At 38.4% G+C, this 20,953-nt stretch overlaps 1 protein-coding gene across 4 annotated transcripts in view; it reads right to left on the minus strand.

Moving 5' to 3' along the window:
* Positions 1–20,953, minus strand: part of prkd3 (protein kinase D3) — a 100,968-nt gene that overhangs the window by 32,989 nt on the left and 47,026 nt on the right. For 2 of the 4 annotated variants that reach the window (XR_013819328.1, XM_079852403.1), the window contains exons 3-9: positions 19,563–19,701; positions 9,198–9,329; positions 6,218–6,375; positions 3,399–3,591; positions 3,231–3,302; positions 2,957–3,140; positions 950–1,073 (exon numbers count right to left, since the gene is read on the minus strand). Coding sequence is in view for 3 of the 4 variants with exons in the window: in XM_079852403.1 (XP_079708529.1) it covers positions 950–1,073; positions 2,957–3,140; positions 3,231–3,302; positions 3,399–3,591; positions 6,218–6,375; positions 9,198–9,329; positions 19,563–19,701 (1,002 nt within the window). In the remaining variant the exon portion in view is untranslated. Of the gene's footprint in view, positions 1–949; positions 1,074–2,956; positions 3,141–3,230; positions 3,303–3,398; positions 3,592–6,217; positions 6,376–9,197; positions 9,330–14,330; positions 14,357–19,562; positions 19,702–20,953 lie in introns of those variants that run through there. The other 2 variants (XM_079852404.1, XM_079852405.1) reach the window with 2 other exon arrangements.

The raw sequence follows: 20,953 nt of genomic DNA on the forward strand, positions 1-20,953 counted from the left end.
CTATGTATTTATTCACTGACATGAAGAATCTCGGAACTAACAATATATTTTATTATAGTAGATGTAAGAATGAAACTTGTTAAAATGGTCTTCTATGTTGATAAAGTAAACTCAATGTACTAGAAATAGATTTTTGGGCATGGTATTTTTTTTTTCCTTCTTTTTACACATATCTGACATATCTGATAAAGCATTGCATGAGCAACCAGCTGAGCTACTGAAAAATGCGATAAGATTAGATGCGATAAGATTCCAGCGACAAACACTAGAAGCGATGCGACTGCAAGATGCGTCAAAATCAATCAAAACCCACAGCCAATCAGAACAGCGTGTGGGCAGAGTCTTGACGGCACTCACAAGAAAATGGATAAGTACATAATCAAATTCACAAATATTATACCATTTAAACATTATTAAAAATACATAGGCTACTGAGTTACTAAAACAATCTTTGTCAAAGAATACACTTGTTTGTTCACAGTTTGAATGTTCTTGTTTCCATTTGTTTAATTTCAAGATCTGAGGTGAATTATCCATTGTTGCTTTTACAGCTACAAAGCTGGAGCGCTAAATGATATTTAAAGTCACATTACATTCTTTTAACATTAAATAAAGCACATAAAGAGTACCTGAGATTATCATTGCCATACTTTGTGTTTGTTGTTTCAGCGCGACATCGCAGAAAAATAGAAACCGTTTCTAAAACAGAATCGTCGCGTGTCGCCGTCGCGGCTGGTTAGGACAAAAACTCTGATTAACATGGAAAAGAGACCTTTTATCGCGCGTCGCGTGTAGTTAGGACCCGGTGTAACACTAACTAGCAGTTTCAGTTAGTTATTCATCCAGTTATACAGTTATGCCCATAGCAGATGCTTTCTTATTAAAGTGCATTCATCACATAAAAAAACAAAACAGCAGTTTTACATGTAAATATGGAATCAAATCTTACAAGATTGTCTCGGCTGGTGTAGTGCACCATCCATCCTTCTTTGACCATAGTGGAGCTCCTCCGTTTGGTGTGTTTGATGGACTGAACTACACGCATCAGTGGGATATTGGTGCTGGTCGAGGGGCTTCAAAGAGACACGAAAAAACATCAGATCTATTGCGTGAATGTGGATCAGTGATCAAGAAAAACTCAGAACTTTGGTAAATTCGCATATTCTCACATTAATTGGTTAAGGAAGGACTTTGATATGGAAATCTTGTAAACATTTTAGGATTATGTATGTAATCCTGGTTCCCTGACAAGGTAATGAGACGCTGCATCAGTTGCTGATGCTATGGGTATGTGTACCACTGAACCCGGTGTCAGAGGCATGTGTAAAATGACGTCAATCTTAAAATCAGCCTCAGCTAAGTCCACAGCCGAAGCAGGTGACAGATGAAGTGTGAAGTCGCTCTCAGCAACTCTACATATCATCATACCGGCCACTAACACCCCAGCTTAAGGGAACAGCGTACCGAAGGAAGCGTTCAAGGCATATTCATCAGTTCTCTATCTGTCCATTCTAAATGAACTGGAGAGGGCAACAGAGAATATAGATCGCTAACCACAATAAAGTCCATCCAGCTCTGCAAAAGGCCCCACTCTGACCTTCATTTAGCCTGTAATGGGCATCAACCCATCTTCTTTGCAAGTTTCTCCTCCTTTTTTTAACAAAAAAAGATATACTCCACAAACGACCATTTGTAGAGGTCGAGAGCCTGAGCAGGATGAGCCAGATCAGGCGAGGAATGAACTTCCTTAACTCCTCTATTAACTTCACCACCGTCTCAATGGCAGTGCCGAAAAGTCCAGAGGTTGTCAAGGAGGATGGTCTAATCACACCCCTAAATGCTCGACAAGTGCACAGTTCCTTGACTGCCTCAGGGGACAACCCCACACCCTGGTCAAGGTCTTCAAGAAGGCCTTCAAGGCATGCCTTGCCCACCAGCCGCAATGTTGTCTGACGTGGCTTAGAGAGCAAGACGGGACGGGGGCTAGCTAGGTTCTCTTCAACCCGGGGCATCCTCACATATCCCTGCATGCATAGTCCCTCCGCATTTGAATAATTAATCTGTGCAGAGGTAATTACACAAGCTGAATAAGGATTCTTCCATGAACCAGTCACCTCAGTGTGCAGGTCCAGGAGAAATGGAAGGCTCACTGGAGAGGGCCAACCGGCTACAAGCGATTCCTGCGTCACACCAGACCAGTTTAAACTTAATCTGGCCATATCATGGGTCATAAGCTCCACCAATTTGTAATATCCATCTCTACTTACTCCACATGTAGTTCCCTGGAACTAGATGCGAGTAAAGCCCCTTTCACACAGAGATTCCGAAAAAAACACGGATTAAGTGACCCGGGATTTGACCCGGGTTCGTTTGATTTTGGTTCATTCACACTGCCAGTGATTTTCCGGAATCAGAGAGTGCTTTCACACACAACCCGTAAAAGTCCCGTAAAGACGCGTGACATCGATGTGACTTGTAATGTCTCAGCAGCGTCTTAAGAGCTGCGATTTCTCTCTTGAGAAACCACGCTTGTGCCTTTTTTTCTCTGATTCGATCATAAACTTACACATTACATACCGTTTCACAGCTGGTGAACGATCCCGGCTTCAGCGTCATCATTACAACACGGCATTATTACGGCTTTTGTTCACACAGCGCGCGTTCCAGCCTGAACACGGCAATGTTACTAGGTCCCCGATCCCGGCATCAATCCCGGGTCGTGTTTGCGTTCACACAGAAGGCACTCTGGCAATTTGCCGGCAATTTCCCGGGTTCAAAGCGCTGTGTGAAAGGGGCTTAACATGCTCTCAGCCAATGATAAGGCATGAGTGCGTTGGAGCTAGCAGAGAAGCCAGAGAAAGGCCTTTTTGATTATAGAATTTTCAGTTTTGGGTAAACTATTCCTTTATGCTTTAACTCCAACCTTCACAAGATATTTATTGTCCAAAGCATATACCTGATGGTCTTCACAGGTTCTTCATCTTTCTCACGGTCCATGAAGGGGGAGTCCATAAAGAAGATCTTGTCTTCTGGAGTGGTAGGTTCCTCTGAATCATCCAGACCCCGACTGCTATCGCTGTTCACATCACTGCTGTCTACTTCCATCGTGGTATCAGAGTCAGGACCAGGGCTGGCCGGCTCTGAAAGAACATACAGTAGACTTATGTGATGATTTTTAATGTTAGCACATTGTTTCTCATTTTAATTGGATGTGGCTGAAATGACCATACCTCCATTGAAGACTCCAAGGCAGTCTTTTGGGACCTTTGAAGCACACCGCTTATGGCAATTGAATTTACAGTCTGTTGAAGAAAACATTTTGTGGTTATTTTTTCCCCTACATTTGACTAGAAATATCTTATTTATTGGAAAGAGTGAAGGAAGACAGCGATACACACCTTTACACTGCATGCCCTGGCGAAAAAGCCCTTTTAGCAGCCGTTTGCAGTACTGGCAGATGGTGGGACGGGTGTAGTTGTGAATCACAAAGGTGTGAGGAACCTTCACACGCCCCAGCACCATCTTCTCCATCCAGATTGGCCGACCGCTCCACGATGGCATCCGCTTACCTGGCTCCTGAAGGAGGCGCTGCTGCAGTGGAGAGCAATGGAGGAAAAAGTAAGATTCAGAAAAGAATAAAAGTGCAATTCACATACTGTTCACAGTGCACATACACATACTGCATACCAAAGACTAATATAAGCAGTACGTTATGACGAACATACTGTACACTCCGGTTCAAAAGAAAATATTATATTATTATTTATTTATTTATTTTTTAAATAAATTAAATAAAGCTTTTATTCATCAAGGATGCATTAAATTGACCAAAAGTCATAGTAAAGTCTTTCACATTGTAGCATTTTTTTCTTTTAAATAAATAAATACTGTTCTTTTGAACTTTCTATTCATCAAAGAATGCTAAAAAAAAAAGTTTCACAGTTTCCACAAAAATATTAAGCAGCACAACTGTTTTCAACAATGATAATACAAAAAAAATTCTTGAGCAGCAAATCAGCATATTAGAATGATTTCTGAAGGATCATGTGACATGGAGTAATGATGCTGAAAAATTTAGCTTTGATCACAGGAATAAATAACATTGTAACAGAAAACCGTTATTTTAAACTAATAATATTTCACAATATTACTGTTTTTATTGTATTTTTGATCAAATACTAAATGTAGCCTTGGTGAGCAGAAGAGACAACTTTCAAAAACATTAAAGAAACTGAAACCTTTGAAGTGGCATTTTTTTAGAGTGCTGCAGCAATTTGTCTAGATGCATGTGAAAGAGTGGAAATTATCTTTACTGATTTGCTTTTCACATATTACAGTAACAACATGCTGGAATGGCAGCTCAGATTCATTACTGCAAATAAATAGAGAACTGAAATCTTCATTGCGGTCATCTCAAGAATGTTTCGAAACTGACCACTTAGTTAAAATAAAACCTGTTCAACCATAGACGATTTTACAAACATAGATGATTTTTGAGACTGACCAACAACAAAGTGAGAAATCAGAAACTCTTGATCTGATTTGCCTTAATTCTATTTTTTTTTTTTTTTTTTTTTTAATATCTTTTGTTTTCTATGCATTCATGCACTTGTGTGGAAAAAGTTTCATTAGGTCTGAACTGCAACCAGCCTGATTTTGTTATATTTCACAATGTACCCATGCTTTAAATACAGCTGCTAGCTTTGGCGGGGACAGCAAATACAGTGCCAGGCCTCAAGAGTTGTTTATTTGAAATAAAATGAGCATAAAATTAAAAGGGAAAATAAAGTGTTCAAAGGGGATATTGTGAGACAACTAAAAGGGACATAATGTCCTTGCCATATTTGGGTTTCGGCTAATGCAAGGCCATCGCTTTATCACATGCATATCTTTTAACCCATATGTGTCACATTCACCGTCTGTCATCGTCCTGTCTGCACTACAGTTCCCAGAATCCTCCTTGTTTCCACACCTGAACTCACTCCCTTCATTACCCGCCTGTTCATCATCATCATCTGCATCACCTGTCTTGTGTTCATCTATCTGTGTGTATTTAAGTTCCTGGTTTTCACTCTTCACTTGTCGGTCAATGTTTAATGTTAGGTTTATCTTTGTTCTGAGTGCAAGCTCCCTTTTTGTTTGTATTTGTTTATATTTAGAATTAAAATCTTGGAATTCATCATCCTCGTGTTCGTCTCCTACATCATCCACCCAGGAAGCCTGACAATATGTCACAAAAATTGAACTAGCATTATGAATTAATGATGGGTGAAATCATAACAAGTATTTGGATACCTATCCCACATTTAAACAGTATGTATTCCACTTCATAAAATATCAAACCAAGTTGTATCTACAAGTAATCATACTAGACATTTTCTAACTAACTCAATATTCCTCACTAATAATTTTTTTGTTAAAATGTGGTCAATTTTAAAAAGCTGGTGTCAGGTGTCAGTTCCCCTAAGGTTTACACAGGTAACATGTAATATTTTATATTATAAATTAAATATAATAAATGTATATTTCATATTTTTATTAATAATTTATAGGGGTGTAACAATATATCATGTCAAAATATTTCGCAATACAAAAATGCAACAATATGTATCGTGGATTGTAACAATATGTATTGTGTATAGTTCACCCAAAATAAAAATGACTGTTTTCAATTCAAGCTTACAGAGTTTTAGTACTACATTAACTACTATATATAATGTTGAATATAATGTATAATAATGCAATGGCGGAATATTTGTGGGTCCTGATAATGCCAAATGTCTGATGTTAACAGTAAAAAGTGGCCTACATTATTTTAAATATATATCTAGTCAGTGCAAGCATATTCGTCTAAAATAATTCTGTATTTTCAGCTTCAGAATCATGAATATTTTTACTCTGGTGTCACCATTGTCTTGTGCATTGGGTTCAATGCATCAAATCCAGGCCTATACATTTACACCCACAATGCAATACCTAAATTTAGCATTTTACCATATGTCTTGGAGTATCGCAATAATATCGTATCGTGAGTTCAGTATCGTGATATGTATCGAATTGTGACAAGAGGGTATCGTTACACCCCTAATCATTTATAATAACCCTAAAAAAATGCCACTTTTGATTTTGATTCCTTGTAGAGTGCTATGGAAAGATTCCTAGATGATTTTGAATTTTCAAAATAAATAAATAGTAAGTAAGCCAGATCTTTCCTCACCTCTTCCAGGCCCACGACAGCATGCTCGGCTGGTGCAGGACGGGGAACAGACAGCGAAGGTCCGGGCAGAGACTGATTGGAAAGGCGTCTTTTCCTTACACCGCTACAGTTGTTAGGGATCTTAAAGGCGCATCTCTTGTGATAGTTCAGGCCACATCCTAAAAATCCACAAGTAAAGCTTTAGTGTTTAGGATTAGAGTCAGAAGAAAGCATGAGATTTGGCTTAAAACAAGATCAGGAATAGGATTAGGGTTCGGGTATAAGGTAAAGAAGATCGAGAATAAGGTTTAAGGACTAAAGATAAGATTACACAGACACACACAAGGCTAATTTCATCAGACCTCCAGCAGGGGGCTCCGCTTCTCTTTTCAAACTTAAAGACCTGTGGCCAGATCCTCCTGAGAAACCAAATGAATCTCCAGAGGACTGGGTGGGGATTTTAGATCTAAACTTCATGAGTCTGAAGAGTAAAGTGTTTTAGCATGCCTCTACATATGAACAGCTTGTATCCATCAGTGCGGCTTCTTACAACTGGAGCCCATAATCTTCATGCAGCTTTTGAATGTCACATCCAGCGCTTGGCAGAAACACTGGGTTCCATTCAAACAGCCCCTGATTTCAGCTTCAAAGACTGATGGCAGCACTGACACATCACACCGCGTGCCTGAATCCATCAGAGATCTTTAAAGCAGACTCAATAAGAACACTCTGAACCAGAAGAATCCTTTGATTCAGGTCACTTGTTCTTTTGTTGCTGTCTTTTGAACCATTCAATAGTTCGTTATGTAATTTTCATCAACTCAAACTGAAATTATTTTAATTGAAAAGTGCAAAATGCAAAATGACAAAAAATGTAACCGGCAAAAAGCATTAATCATCCAATTGCTGCTAAAACAGCTTTCCCTCTTCTTTGGGTAGTTTTCCACAAGTTGGAATATGAATGCAGGGATTCACTCCCATTCAGACACAAGAGCATCGGGGAGATCAGTCACCTAGAATAGATCACTCGGCAAACAAAGATTGGATTACATAAATCCTTTCTAAATTTTTCTTCTTTTCATAACAATGGTAGTAATAATTTGTGAGAGCTTCGATTGTGCTACGATTAGCTACTTACCCCTAGCTGGTTTTTACTGAACACCTGTTTTTTATTGAGTTAATTATATTCTGTAAAGTGATTATTATCAATAATAAAGCTGCAGTCACACTAGACTTTGCAGTATATTGACTTCAATTCATACGAACATGGACATGGGAGACTGAAAACAAGATGTTTCACGTAAAAACCCAGATAGAATTCAAGCTAAATCAAAGAACAAACTGGTTTCAAACAAAATCAGGCCAAAACAAAGCTCATTTTGGGAATTCTAAGCAGCGTGAAAAAAAAAAAAAACATGAACATAGCTTTAAAAAATATATACAACCAATATGTGTTTTCCCGTGTATTATTGTATATTTTTGAAGCATTGAAAAAAGGTTTTAAAAACTCAATGAGATTCTGAGTTTGTTTTAGTAAACAGCAAGTTGATATAAACATGCAAAAAAATATGATATAATTTGTTTTGTTGGCTTTTTGATAGTGTAAAGAAAACAGTTTTCCAGAAACCTGGAAACATCTTGTAACAAACAAATTTAACATGGATTTGCATATCATCCACCACTCCATCCACATGTATTTATATCAAATATATGTATATGTTCGAATGTTTGTATTATACCCGTATTGTTCCGAATGGGTCGTCTCATATTCAGGGTCTAGACTTTCACATATCAATAATACACCCGCAACAATAGGGAGCACCAAATACGTGTAAGAAATACGGTGTAACGGAGCTTGTCCACTGGTGCGGAGCACAGCGAGCGTTTTCAATTCAGCTTAGCTCAACTTCAATAGGACTTAACTGAAAATGCTCGATCCGCTCCGCTCGCTTTGCGCCAGTGGACACGCACTGTAAAGCCTTGATTAAAGAATGATGTGGTGCAATGGATTAGCATTACGCCACAGAACAAGTCTTGCTCAGCACTTTCCCTCCGACTTCAGGGAGAAACTGCTGTCTTTTCAGCTTTATGTGATTGGCCTAAGGAAAAAACATTCATATCCCCTGGATCAGATAGGTAATGCGGATCAAACACCTGTGTTTTCTGACATGCCAGCATTCGTCACTGAACATAAAAAAGGTGAGAAATCAGTCATTGTGAAATCTATTGGAAATGAGAACTAGGTTATTTTTATGGTATGCCATAAAGTGTTTAGTTTTGTGATTGTTGGTTCTTTTTACAAATGTTAAATATGAATTAAATTTATTTAATGTTTGAGATTTATATTTTATATATATAGATTTTTCCATTAGCATTGTTCCTGAAGTCCATGTAAAATGTCTGGCCAGTAAGTAAGGAATAATTGACGACAGGCCGTTGAATTATTAGAAAAATAATGCACACCTGAGGTGGTAATGCGGTCACGACGCGAAGCGGAGATGTGTCCTGTAGTATAAAATAAAATAATTTACTAGCCAATGGCGAATCAAGCTTCAGTGTGTCCGTAGAGGTTTGTTATGTTACCCATGGTGGCGATATACTGTATACTAGGATCAAAATTATTATTGGCACACCTGCCAAAGTAAGTAAATTAAGAAAATATATTTACAAAATTAATAATAATAATACTATAACCTTTTTAATGCACAGATGGGGCATGAATACAGTATACACTCAGTAATAACAATTGTGGGACATGATGTGTCAAGTGCATGAACAATTGTTGAGATTGTTAATCCTTGTGCAATGATTGTTAATCCTTGTGCAATGATTGTCATGGACTGTTATAGACTGTTGACAGAGATATTAGTTTAGTCATAACTGCAGCATTCTACACACAATAATACTAAAATCATTACTTAAATTCACATGCTTAAACAATGATGAAAACCATTGGAGCAAATATTTATTTAGAATATAAATGTTTTTATATGACTGCTACCTTCACATTTGAGGCCCTGCCGGACGAGTCCCCACAGCATCTCTCCACAGTAGTCACAGAACGTGGGCGCTTTGTAGGAGTGGACGTAAAGAGCATGAGGTCGGATCTGGAAATCTTCCACTGTAGCTTGAGCTGGAATCAAAATGCAACTTAAAGGACAACTCAGGCAAAGAATGGATGATTCAAAAATCATCTGGACAAAATAATACAACTGGACAAAATAATACAAATGAAAAAGAAAAAAAAAAGAAAAAGAAAAAAAGAACAAAATGACAAAACATTAGTCAGCATTAGCAGCATATAATTAAAAGTCTAGCAGTCATAATGTTTCATAACATTCCAAAGAACAATGAAACTACTTGTTTTATGTGCTTTTTAACAACTGGTTCAACCTTCTTTCTAACTTTTTTTTTAGTCAGCGGTCTATGGACCAATGGGAGATGAGCAGTTTGATCTCCTGAGGGCAAAATCATAGACACAACTACACAAGGCTGTCCTTTAGTTTGACTCAAGGTAAGTGATTAACTGATGTGACTCAGAATGGAATGAATTAATTTATATAATTCATGATGAGGTATGATTCAGAGGATGAAAGAATTGAATATCACTTCATGTGTGTAATGAGAAAGTGAACATGTAAGCCTGTGGAACAACAAATGTGTTTCTACAGTTCCTGTTGAATAGTTTGTGGTTTTATCTTAATATGCCACTACTCTAACTGTGAATCACACACTGACTGTACTGGCAATGCAGTATTACTGTTTTTGGCAGAGCCTGAGGTTTAGTCTGATACACACAAACCATTAGCACTTTCTTGTCAGTCGTTCGGTAAGAAAGCATCTGCCAAGGACATAAAATGCACTCCTAAAATGAAAGTATAAGGTCTGGAAACATTTGCTGCTTGGCAAACAACATGCAATCTCTTGTTTCTGATAAAACCACACAGTATATCTAATGGGGAGAAAGAAACAGTGTCCTAGATTTCTGTCACAGGTGGATGGTATTCCTCAAAATTGTGAGCAACTAAAAAGCAAAGCTTGTTCTCCATTGTTGAAAACTATAAATACACACCCAGTTTATTTACATGACAGAGTTCCTAAATTGTTTCCTCATTTTGTGACATAATTAGACTTGACAGTAAATAATGACAGGGGAATTTTGGGGTAGCTTTTTAAAATCCCATCCCTAATAAAATAACAAGCCACAAAAAACAACAAAAAAACCCAAATCAGCACACTTTCAAAAACCAACACTGGTCCAATATCATGGCTCTAAAGTACTCTTCTTTAGAAGACATGTCAGATCAACTCACTCCCATTCCATCAAAATCACTACCAAGTGGATTTGGTGCTATATTAGATTGTTACATACTAGTTTGTGGATTGCTGGATGTCACGCTGACCTTGCTGAATGTTTCACTCTTACAAGGCGCCTTTCCACTACAAACACACAGAAGTGGCATAGAAAACATAAAACTGCCTTTAAGCAAACCTTGAATTGCCTGAAAAAGTGAATAGCATGCTTGAAAGTTGATGGTTCGTTCTTCTTCAAAGTCAATAGAATGTGAGTTGTAAGAATGCCACAGTAGCTATATTTCCATCCACCTATTTTTCTGCGAATTTGGGGAAAGCATTTTTTTTTCCGATAAGAAGACATGCACATCAACTATGATCGAAACACATTTACAGAATAAATCCCTCAAAAAAAAAAAAAAAAAAAAAAAATAGCTGAAGCCAAAAATCTCCCCCACAACTGTATTCGCCACATGTGGCCACCCTATACAGAGCAATGGCAATGCATTTTTCTGTAGAAACTGGGGCACGATGGCAAGCCTTACCCAGGGACCAATTTCATTGCATAGCATCTCAAATGTTGGTTTAGTCATTCTGAAATGCCTGAGCCAAAGTCTGTCATCAAATTCCATTTTTTATTTAGATATTTTGGGCCCTATTTTAACGATCTGAAACGCAAGTGTCAAGCGCAAAGCGCAAGTAACTTTGTGGGCGGGTCTTGGGTGCTGTTGCTATTTTCCCGGCGGGATAAATGACTCTTGCTCCCGGCGCAAATCTAAAAGGGGTTGGTCTGAAGTAGCTTCATTATTCATAGGTGTGGTTTGGGCGTAACGTGAAATAAACCAATCAGTGCGTCATCTCACAATCCCTTTAAGAGCAGACGCGCTTTTTCTATGGCGGATTCCTATTATAACAGCGGATTTGCCAGACGCACGCCAGCAGCGGTTCACAGCCGAGGAGACCGACGTTCTTGTCAGGGCCGTAAAACACAGAGAAGTGACATTGGGGATGGAGAAACACACCCAAATTAACTTTGGTTAAACAGGCGTATGATAATTTGGGTTAATGTGTAAGCTAGATGTATGCTTTTATAATAAAATATCTATCTATCTATCTATCTATCTATCTATCTATCTATCTATCTATCTATCTATCGTAATAATGTATGATTTACAAAAATGAAAACTGCTGCTTCTGTGTAGATGAGAGAATTAAGATGCGCGTTGTGCACACGCTACATTGATTATGGCCAAGCATGCGCCCTTAAAATCGCATAATGAACAACGCGCAACTGACTTTAGACTAGGTTTTTTCTGGTCAGTGGCGCAATTGTTTTATGGAACAGTAAAATAGCACCAGGGATTGTTTGCGCCGGAACACGCCTCCTTTTGAACCGCCCAGGAAGCGCAAGTTCATTCCCTAGTTTAGCGACGTGCTTCTGTGGAGGGAAAAGCGCGCTTTGCGGGGGTGCAAAATAGGAATGATACATGCGTTGGTGTACAAAGTCAATTGCGCTGGGTGCAAGATAGGGTCCCATGTGTCAATTTCCCAGAAAGTGCAGATTTTGTTCTTTTGAAGACATGGGAAGAAAACTGCGTTTTGTTCACAAATGTTTTATGTGAAACTCCAATTTTGCTTATAACTTAAATTCGCAACTTTGGATGGAAGCATAGCTAATGTCATGACAACTAGGGATGCGCAAAATACATATTTTCAAAATCAACTAGCCAGTGGGTTGCCTAAAGACGGCTAGGTCCTAATGAAGCCCTGTATAATTATTTCTTAGGTGACATTTACTTACTATTTGTTCTTGCGTTGAATTTGTTGGTGGTCAACACAAAACTCTCTAGAAAATCTGAAGTTTTTACAAAGTGTATCTTCCAAATAGTTTATTTTTTAAATTAGTTAAGAATGATAATTTCCCCAGGTTTCTTTCAAACATAATATGCTTCTCTTGGTAACATCTAATTAATAACTAGAAAATAAAAAATAAAGTCAAAAACATTATTAAACATGAATATATAGAAATTTATATCACGATTCAATTCGAACCACTTAAGATATTTTGAAACGATTCGGAATGATTTCCAAATAAATTTTTGGAACTACAACACTAGAAAAAACAATAAAGAGTTGTGTTTTTACATTGAAATCTCTATTATTTCTTGTCAGGCACTAAAAATATATTTCAAATATGTGAAATTACTAACTCATATTTTGTTAAAAAGAAGTTCCTCTCTCTGTGTTAGGGGTCAATTTGACCCACATATTGTTATGTTGAAAATTAGCTGCACAGACACAACATAAAAACATTTTTTTGCAACATATACATATACAATTTACTAGGTGTAAACTGCCCTTTTTTTTTTTTTTTTAGCCTGTAGGATTCTCATACTTCTTTTCAGTGATGCAACAAACTAGTAACTGAGATCCAGAAAACTATCAACCAAAAATTTCTCTTCACAGCGAATTTTCCTTAGATGATTTAGAGGACGCATTTCAGTATTCAATTTCATAAGTTTAATGCATGCATTTCATAATCAATCTTTGATGAGCAACAAAGTTTTTACCTGACTCTTTGCTATCTTTCAAAGTGTTGATTTTTGGTTAATTGCATTAAAACCAATGGGGGTCAATTTGACCCCGAACACAACTGTACAAATGTTTTTACAGCCTTTGCAAAACACATCTGGGTCAAAACTTTGCATGCACATTTCTGACCCTAAATGGCCACACAAAAAAAAAAAAAAAAAAAAAAATTAACCAGTGTTTCAAGGAGTTTAAAAATCAAATGTGGGTTGACCCACAACACAAGTAGGTTGTTGAAAGAGTATGCGTAATAGATTAGCATATTGTGACTGAAAATATACTAAACCAATAATTAAAATATCAATTAAGTCTCATGTACAGGGAATAATGAACATCTTTAAATTAAGTATGGTGACATTTATTTACTGTTATAAGCGGAATAATGCACAGTCAGCTGGTCATTATTGCAGACAGGTGCACATCAAATATTCAAGAATACACCCATATTTGCGACCTATCCCTTATGATAAGGCCAAAGTTTAGGATGGAGTTGATGCATATACTGTATTTTAAGCATATTTTATTTCGCCGCAAAGTTCAAATTGGCGGAAGAATGCAGATGTTCCAGAAGTGTTATGGAACTAAAGGTCTTGAAAATCATTTAGATCTGAAATTTTTTTAATGTCAATCTTTTTTTGTACATTGATGTACATTCATTTCACTGTTTGTCTCCATTAGAAGGCCACATATTCAAATGTGTTTTTTGACCATGGCCTTCTCTGATGTTAGGATACAAACCAAAGGAACAAAGAATCTAAAACTTGAACAAATCAAACTGGGTAACAAGTACGAAAAAAAAAAGAGTGCATTCCTTTTTGAACATCAAAGAGAGAAAGTAGAACATTTGAGCTTGCAGTGAATCACATGGCAGGCAGCAGTCCAGAGCACTGGAACACAGGCTCATAATGAGGCATTCATGAAGACAATATACACATTATGACAAATGAGGATCCTGGCATCTCAAAACTCATCTATTAGCCTTCAGGCAAAATATCCAAACACGGTTAATAAACTCTAAACTCTTACTCTAGAAACAATACATGCAGTCTTTTAGAATTCCTTTAAAGTCCTCCTCAGAAACAGTTTCAGGAGCTCCTCAAATAAAGTGTGATCTGTTCAATGCTGAACTTGAAATCGAACCAAAACACACAGCTAACAGTTTGAAACTCCACTTGAATACACAGCACAAATAAGGACAACAATATCTACTACAGCAGATCCTGTCGACACACTATCTCAGACAAAAGCTCACAGTGATAGGCGTCCTGCTGTTCACTGAACCAGAGCTGCTCTGCACAAACCCCGTTTCTTCTCAGCAGAAGCACGACCATCACCTACTGCAACAAAAACAAGCTTTTGCCTTTGAGCTGACCGCCAACAAAAAGATGCAGAGTGTTTTATTAGCACAGCCGATGGATGCAGGGAGGAGAAAGACAAGACAATATTGAGGGGCAGTGTGTGAAAGCATATTCAGTTGTTTTGACTAAACCAGAGATTATCAACTAACGGACCGTGGTCTAGATCTGGACCCAAGACTGGTCCCATCCAAATCATTTCTCATAATTGTCATAATATTAAACTATGTTTCAATGAGGCACAGAATACCAGAATCAGAACGAGCTTTATTGGCAAGTATGTTCGTCGCACACACAAGGAATTTGTTTTGGTGACAGAAGAAGCTTCCAGTACACAGAGACAACAACAGCACACATACAGTAAAATAATATATATATATATAATCATTGCACAGTGGGTAGAACATTTAACTGTTCAAGAGGTTGATTGCCTGGGGGAGATTGCCTTTTCAGTTCAAAGAGAAAGTGACTTGAATGTGAGGGATCCCAAGTGATTTCTGAGCCCTTTTTCTCATTCTGGATGTAAACAGATCTTGGAGGGTGGGCAGGGGAGCACCAATAATCCTCACAGCAGTCCAAAACATCTTCTGTAGTCTTCTGATGTCTGATTTTGTAGCTGAGCCAAACCAGATAGTTATAGAAGTGCAAAGGACAGACTCAATGACTGTAGAGTAGAACTGCATCAGCAGCACCTGTGGCAGGTTGAACTCCTTCAGCTGTGAAGGAAGTACAGTCTCTGCTGGGCCTTTTTTGCAATAGAGCAAATATGATTGTCCCCCTTCAAGTCCTGAGAGATGGTGGTGCCCAGGAACCTAAATGACTGTTCATGATGGTGAGTGAGGGTAATGCTGGGGTGTTTGTCCTCTAGTCCACAATCATCCCCACTGTTTTGAGCACGTTCATCTCCAGGTTGTTATGACTGCACCAGACAGCCAGCTGTTCAACTTCCTGCCTGTATGCAGACTCGTCACCATTGTGAATGAGGTCGATGATGGTAGTGTTGTCTGCAAACTTCAGACGTTTGACAGGGAGAAGTGCAGTGGGGAGAGAACGCACCCCTGGGGGGCGCCAGTGCTGATTGTACAGGTGTTGGATTTGAATTTCCCCTTTCTCACTAGCTGTTGCCTATCTGTCAGAAAGCTGGTGATCCACTGACAAATAGAGCTAGGAACAGTGAGCTGAGTTAACTTAGGCTAGAGGTGTGCTGGGATGATGGAGTTGAAGGCCGAGCTGAACATCATCTGTCGAGATGTTGCAGGACGTAGTGCACTACCATGTTTACCATATCATCATCCACAGACCTCTTTGCTTGATAAGCAAACCGCAGGGGGTCCAGCAAGGGTCCTGTGATGTCCTTCAGGTAGGCCAACTCTGATATTGGAGCGATTGAAGCAGGAAGGGACTTCGCACAGCTCCAGTAATCTGTTGAAAATCTGCGAGAAGATGAAGGCCAACTGGACAGCACAGGTTTTTAGACCGGCTGGTGAGACACCGTCTGGGCCTAGTGCTTTCCATGTCTTCTGTTTCCTGAAGACCAGACACACATCCTCTTCACTAATTTGAAGAGCAGGAGGGGGAAAGAAAAGAGTGGGGTTTGCTGGAGGTGTTGTTGGTTGTGCAGAGAGACCATCAGAGTGGGTGTGAGACTGGGATTTTCAAATCTGCAGTAGAAATCATTCAGGTCGTCCGCCAATTGTTGATTCCCTACAGAATTGAGGGATGGTGTCTCGTAGATTGTGATGTCTTTCAGGCCTTTCCACACTGACGCATGGTCCTTGGCTGAAAACCTATTTTCCAGCTTTTTAGAGCCACTTGAATCTCTTTATCAGTGTGTTGTTGGCCTTTTGTCCCTATTCCTGCAGGTATAGGCATATGCATCTTTTTTGACCTGACGAAGCTGTCTGAGTTTCACTAAGAACCATGGTTTGTCGTTGTTGTATATTAAATAAGTCCTGTAAAGAATGCACATATCCTCACAGAAAGTGATGTATGATGTGACAGAATCTGTGAGCTCATCCAAATCAGTGGCAGCAGTTTCAAAATCACTCCAATCAGTGCACTCGAAGCAGGCTTGTAAATCTCGCTCTGCTTCATTAGTCCATCTTTTAACAGTCCTTATTACAGGTTTAGCTGATTTCAGTTTCTGCCTGTAGGTCTGTATAAGATGAACCAGACAATGATCAGAGAGTCCTAAAGCTGTTCTAGGGACAGAGTGATATGTATCCTTTACTGTGGTGTAGCAGTGGTCCAAAATATTTTTGTCTCTGGTAGGGCAGGTAATGTGTTGTCTGTATTTTGGCAGTTCGAGGGTGAGCTTTGCTTGATTAAAGTCACCAAGAATAACAGTAAGAGTGTTGGGTGTTGCTGCTCAGTGTCTGTGATCTGATCAACCAGCTGTTGCAGCACTGCACTCACGCGTGCTTGCGCTGGAATGTAAACACTTACGAGAATGAACGAGCGAACTCCCGCGGAGAATAGAAGGGTTTACAGATAACGAAGAGCGCTTTTAGATCAGGATAACACATCTTAAACACTGTCACATCTGTACACCACATTTCAGTGATGTGGAAACATGTCCCACCGCCACGCGATTTCCCCACTGATTCTGCGTCGCGATCCGCTCTGGACAGCTGGAAGCCAGCAGATGTAACGAACTCTCCGGAATGGCTCCATTCAGCCACGTTTCTGTGAAACACAGAGTAGCAGACTTTGAAAAGTCCTTACTTGTTGGAGAAGTTCATCCGTCTGTTGGGTAGAGAGCGGAGATTCGCCGGATGGATAAAAGGCAGCGCAGTTTTAAAGCCGCGCTGTCTGAGCTTGACTAGCGTGCCAGCTCGTTTCCCATGCTTGCGTGTCTTAAAGTGCTTGAGCATCACTGCTGCTCCTCCAACTTCAACATTCAACAAAACGTAGGAAAAATCAAAAACCAGTAGAAGATTGGGTGGTGTGTTCTGCCGAATGTTCAGTGGTTCATCCCTGGTGAAACTGATTGTATAAGAAAAACAAAAATCAGGACAAACTAACAAATAAACGAACTAAAATGGCCATACACGCCTTAAATCTTCACTACTCTGATGATAACGCCATAGTGTAAAGACAGCTTAAGAGTTATTTTTTGTCCATTTGGCAATTATTAAGACTCAAAGGAGAAATTGTCAATCTAATCCTGCATATTTTTAATCAAAAAGTCGTTTTATCTATTTTCTTTTTCAATAATTTATGACTCTATACTGGACAAAGCAGCAGTCACAAGCTGCTTTTCCACCGTCGGAACAGGAACAGTTCCTGTTATATTTCCACTTGAGCTTGGTTCAATACAGCACAATTACAAATCATTCTCTGACGGGAATTCTCAGCACGGTTGTCTAACTGTCAGGAAAACTCTCATGAATAATAATCTGAGTTCTGGGAGACCGCATTGGGATTGGAATCAGTCATGCATATTGTGTTGATTTCCAGTGCTGTTTGCCACTGAGGAGTGAGGAGGATGTGAGGAGCAGGTGTGCTGAACAGCTCCCATGTGAACAGACCACTGACAGGAAGATCAGTTTTATATAGCAAGCCTACACAGGATGCACAAAGCATTCTGCACAGGAACAGAGATGAGCTCAAACACTCAGTGGTGGAGACCTACTGTACTAAGTGAAAGCAGAACTTGATAGACCTGGTTGCAACATATTTAAATGTATCTGACAAAGTCACTTGTTCTTGTCTTGTAAACAGAACCCTGTGAGCCAACATGATTGACCATAAATCTTTTAACACATGGCTCTGTACACTGAGCATGTCGTAAAATTAGAAAACCGATTGTGATAGGTGGTCTTATGGGAATTGGTCTGCCTGTGTTAACAGGCATTTGAAGGGAAACCACCTGAAGTTCACATTGACTAGATTAACATGGGCCCCTCCATCTGGCACACATGTGCCACAACCGAATACAATCTAATCACAGAGTTAAACTTATCTGCTCTGAGAGATGTGAGCAATATATGGCCATCAGTGTAACTGCAAAGCTATAAATCATTGCATAATTGAGTGAAGATAACCTGTTCTGGCTACACTACAAATTGGTAAAAAAAAAAAAAAAAACCTAAGGAAGCTACTGTAAGTATCTGGTTCTTCATGTGTGATTGCCACTTTTGCTATAGAGATATGATTTCAAAAGTTTTTTTTTTTTTTAATTCCCAGAACCTGTTTGTTATACACTCTATACAAAGAGCCCAAAAAAGAAGACAAAATAAGCGTATTAGCTTGTTAATATCTCCCCAGCACTGATATACACACTACAGTTCAAAAATTTGTTTAGCATTTTTTTTTTATAGGAGAAATCTCTTAAGACTATAGAAGCTTGTTTTCTCAACAGAAAAAATAAAAAGCAAATGCAAGTTTTTAACCTCACAAATCTGACTTTTATTCTCACAATTGCAAGTTTATATATCATAATTAAGACATTATATCTTAGAATTGTGAAAAATAACTTAGAAAGAGAGAAAAAAAATAATAATAACTTAGAAAGAGAGAAAAAAAATAATAATCCAAAAAGGTAACTGCAACTTTATCTCACAATTCAGAGTGAGATAAAGTTGCAATGAGATAAAGAGTTTTTATTGAGGTTATAAACTTGCAATTGCAAGGAAAAAAAAGTCACAATTGTGAGATATAAAAATTCTCAGTATCATTACTCCAGTCTTCAGTGTCACATGATTCTTCAGAAATCATTTTAATATGCTGATTTGATGCTCAAGAAATATTTCTTTTTATTATCAATGTTGAAAAGAGTTGTGCTGCTTAATATTTTTTGTGGAGATCAATTCATCTTTGATGAAAAGAAAGTTCAAAAGAACAGTTTTTATTTTGAAACAGAAATCTTTTGTATTGTAAATGTCTTTACTGTTTATTTTGCGTTTTTGCTGAATAAAAGTATTAATTTCTTTAAAGAAAATAACAACAACAACAACAACAACAACATTGTGCTGATCCCAAACTTTTGAACAGAGGTGTATGATAGATGAAATACATAAGAATGTTATACATGAAATTTATGAGAATGGTAAAGCTGGTGTTAATTTAAAGTGATACTTTTTGCTAATACAATGCATATTATTAAAGGCACAGCTAGCACAACTCACCAGACAGGACGACCTCAATAAGATCTCCCTCATGGATATCCTCTGCCGACATTAGCCGCTGGAGGATGTTGTCTGAGTTCAGATCATGGCGGAAGAGCAAGATCTTATCGTACAAGCCAAAGAATCCACATTCTGGGAACTGAGGAGGGGAGGATGGGATATGTTATTAATAATCAAATCAAACATCAAAGGAGCTTCTTTTCTTCATCAGAACTTTGCCTTTTATATTGTAAACTTTTGAGAAGATATATCTATCTATCTATCTATCTATCTATCTATCTATCTATCTATCTATCTATCTATCTATCTATCTATCTATCTATATAGAGAGTGTTGATATAAAAAGACTAGCATATGAAGTAGCATTTGTATGTTGCTATGGAAAATTGTGGAATATTAGCACTCATTACATAATATCTGAGTACTCAACGCCACCCACAACCAGTAAGAATCAGGTATTCAAGAGATGTGCGATGAATCCTAATACCCTAGAGCCAAAGACAATATGACAAGAGAGAGAGAGAGACACAGAAAGGAACATCCAGGCCCTGTTTTTCAGCAATGGCTCCCCTCTAAGGAGATTACTAAAGCTGGGAGGCATGCAGAGCAGAGCGCCTGGAATATTAGCCCTGCAAAGGGAAGGTCTGTAAAACATCTGTTGAAATCAAGCCCACAGTGATGAGTCACACTACTGTTCTCCACTTCCTCCACCACAGCTCTTCTCCAAATGGAAGAAATGCCAAACACTAAAAAAGAAAACTATTTGCAAGATAGAAAGGACTCATTAACCTTGCTTTTTTTAAGCATTTTTTTTGGCCTCAAGAGGCGCACTAGCGACTGATGCTAGAGGCCGTGGTCTTTAGCCTCTTTGTTAATGCTCACGCCTCTCATGCTGGTGAGGCCGGTTCAAATCCAGCTCGGAGCGTGTGCGAGTACAGGACCAGTTACATCTAAATTCATCCATAAAGACAGAGTGAAATATTTGCACACACAGCAAGCAGTGTCTCTACAAATCAAATACACAGTAAAATGATTTTTCAAAGTTGTACATAAAACAAAGAGTTTTTAGAAGCAAATACTATTTCAGACTTTCTTCTCCAAAATGTAATGTTTAATTCAATATGTTACTTCCTGTTACTTTGCAAGTATTTGTTCAAATTTACTAGCAATTTCTGAGTGAAAATTGTTAAATCCTATTTTCTTTTTCAAGAATTCGAGCAATTAACCTGATATATTAGATGACACTAGTTAAGTTTAGAGGAAAGGATAAACATTCCAAAGTGGAATAGTCACACAGTCAGAGTGGTGAGAAGTCCTGTCAGGAAATGGTGATCACAGCCAATTCTGAGGTATTTCCTCTTATCAAGAATCACCAAACACCCTCCCATTGA

The sequence above is a fragment of the Squalius cephalus genome (genome assembly GCF_949319135.1).
Source record: "Squalius cephalus genome assembly, chromosome: 20".
Taxonomy (NCBI): domain Eukaryota; kingdom Metazoa; phylum Chordata; class Actinopteri; order Cypriniformes; family Leuciscidae; genus Squalius; species Squalius cephalus.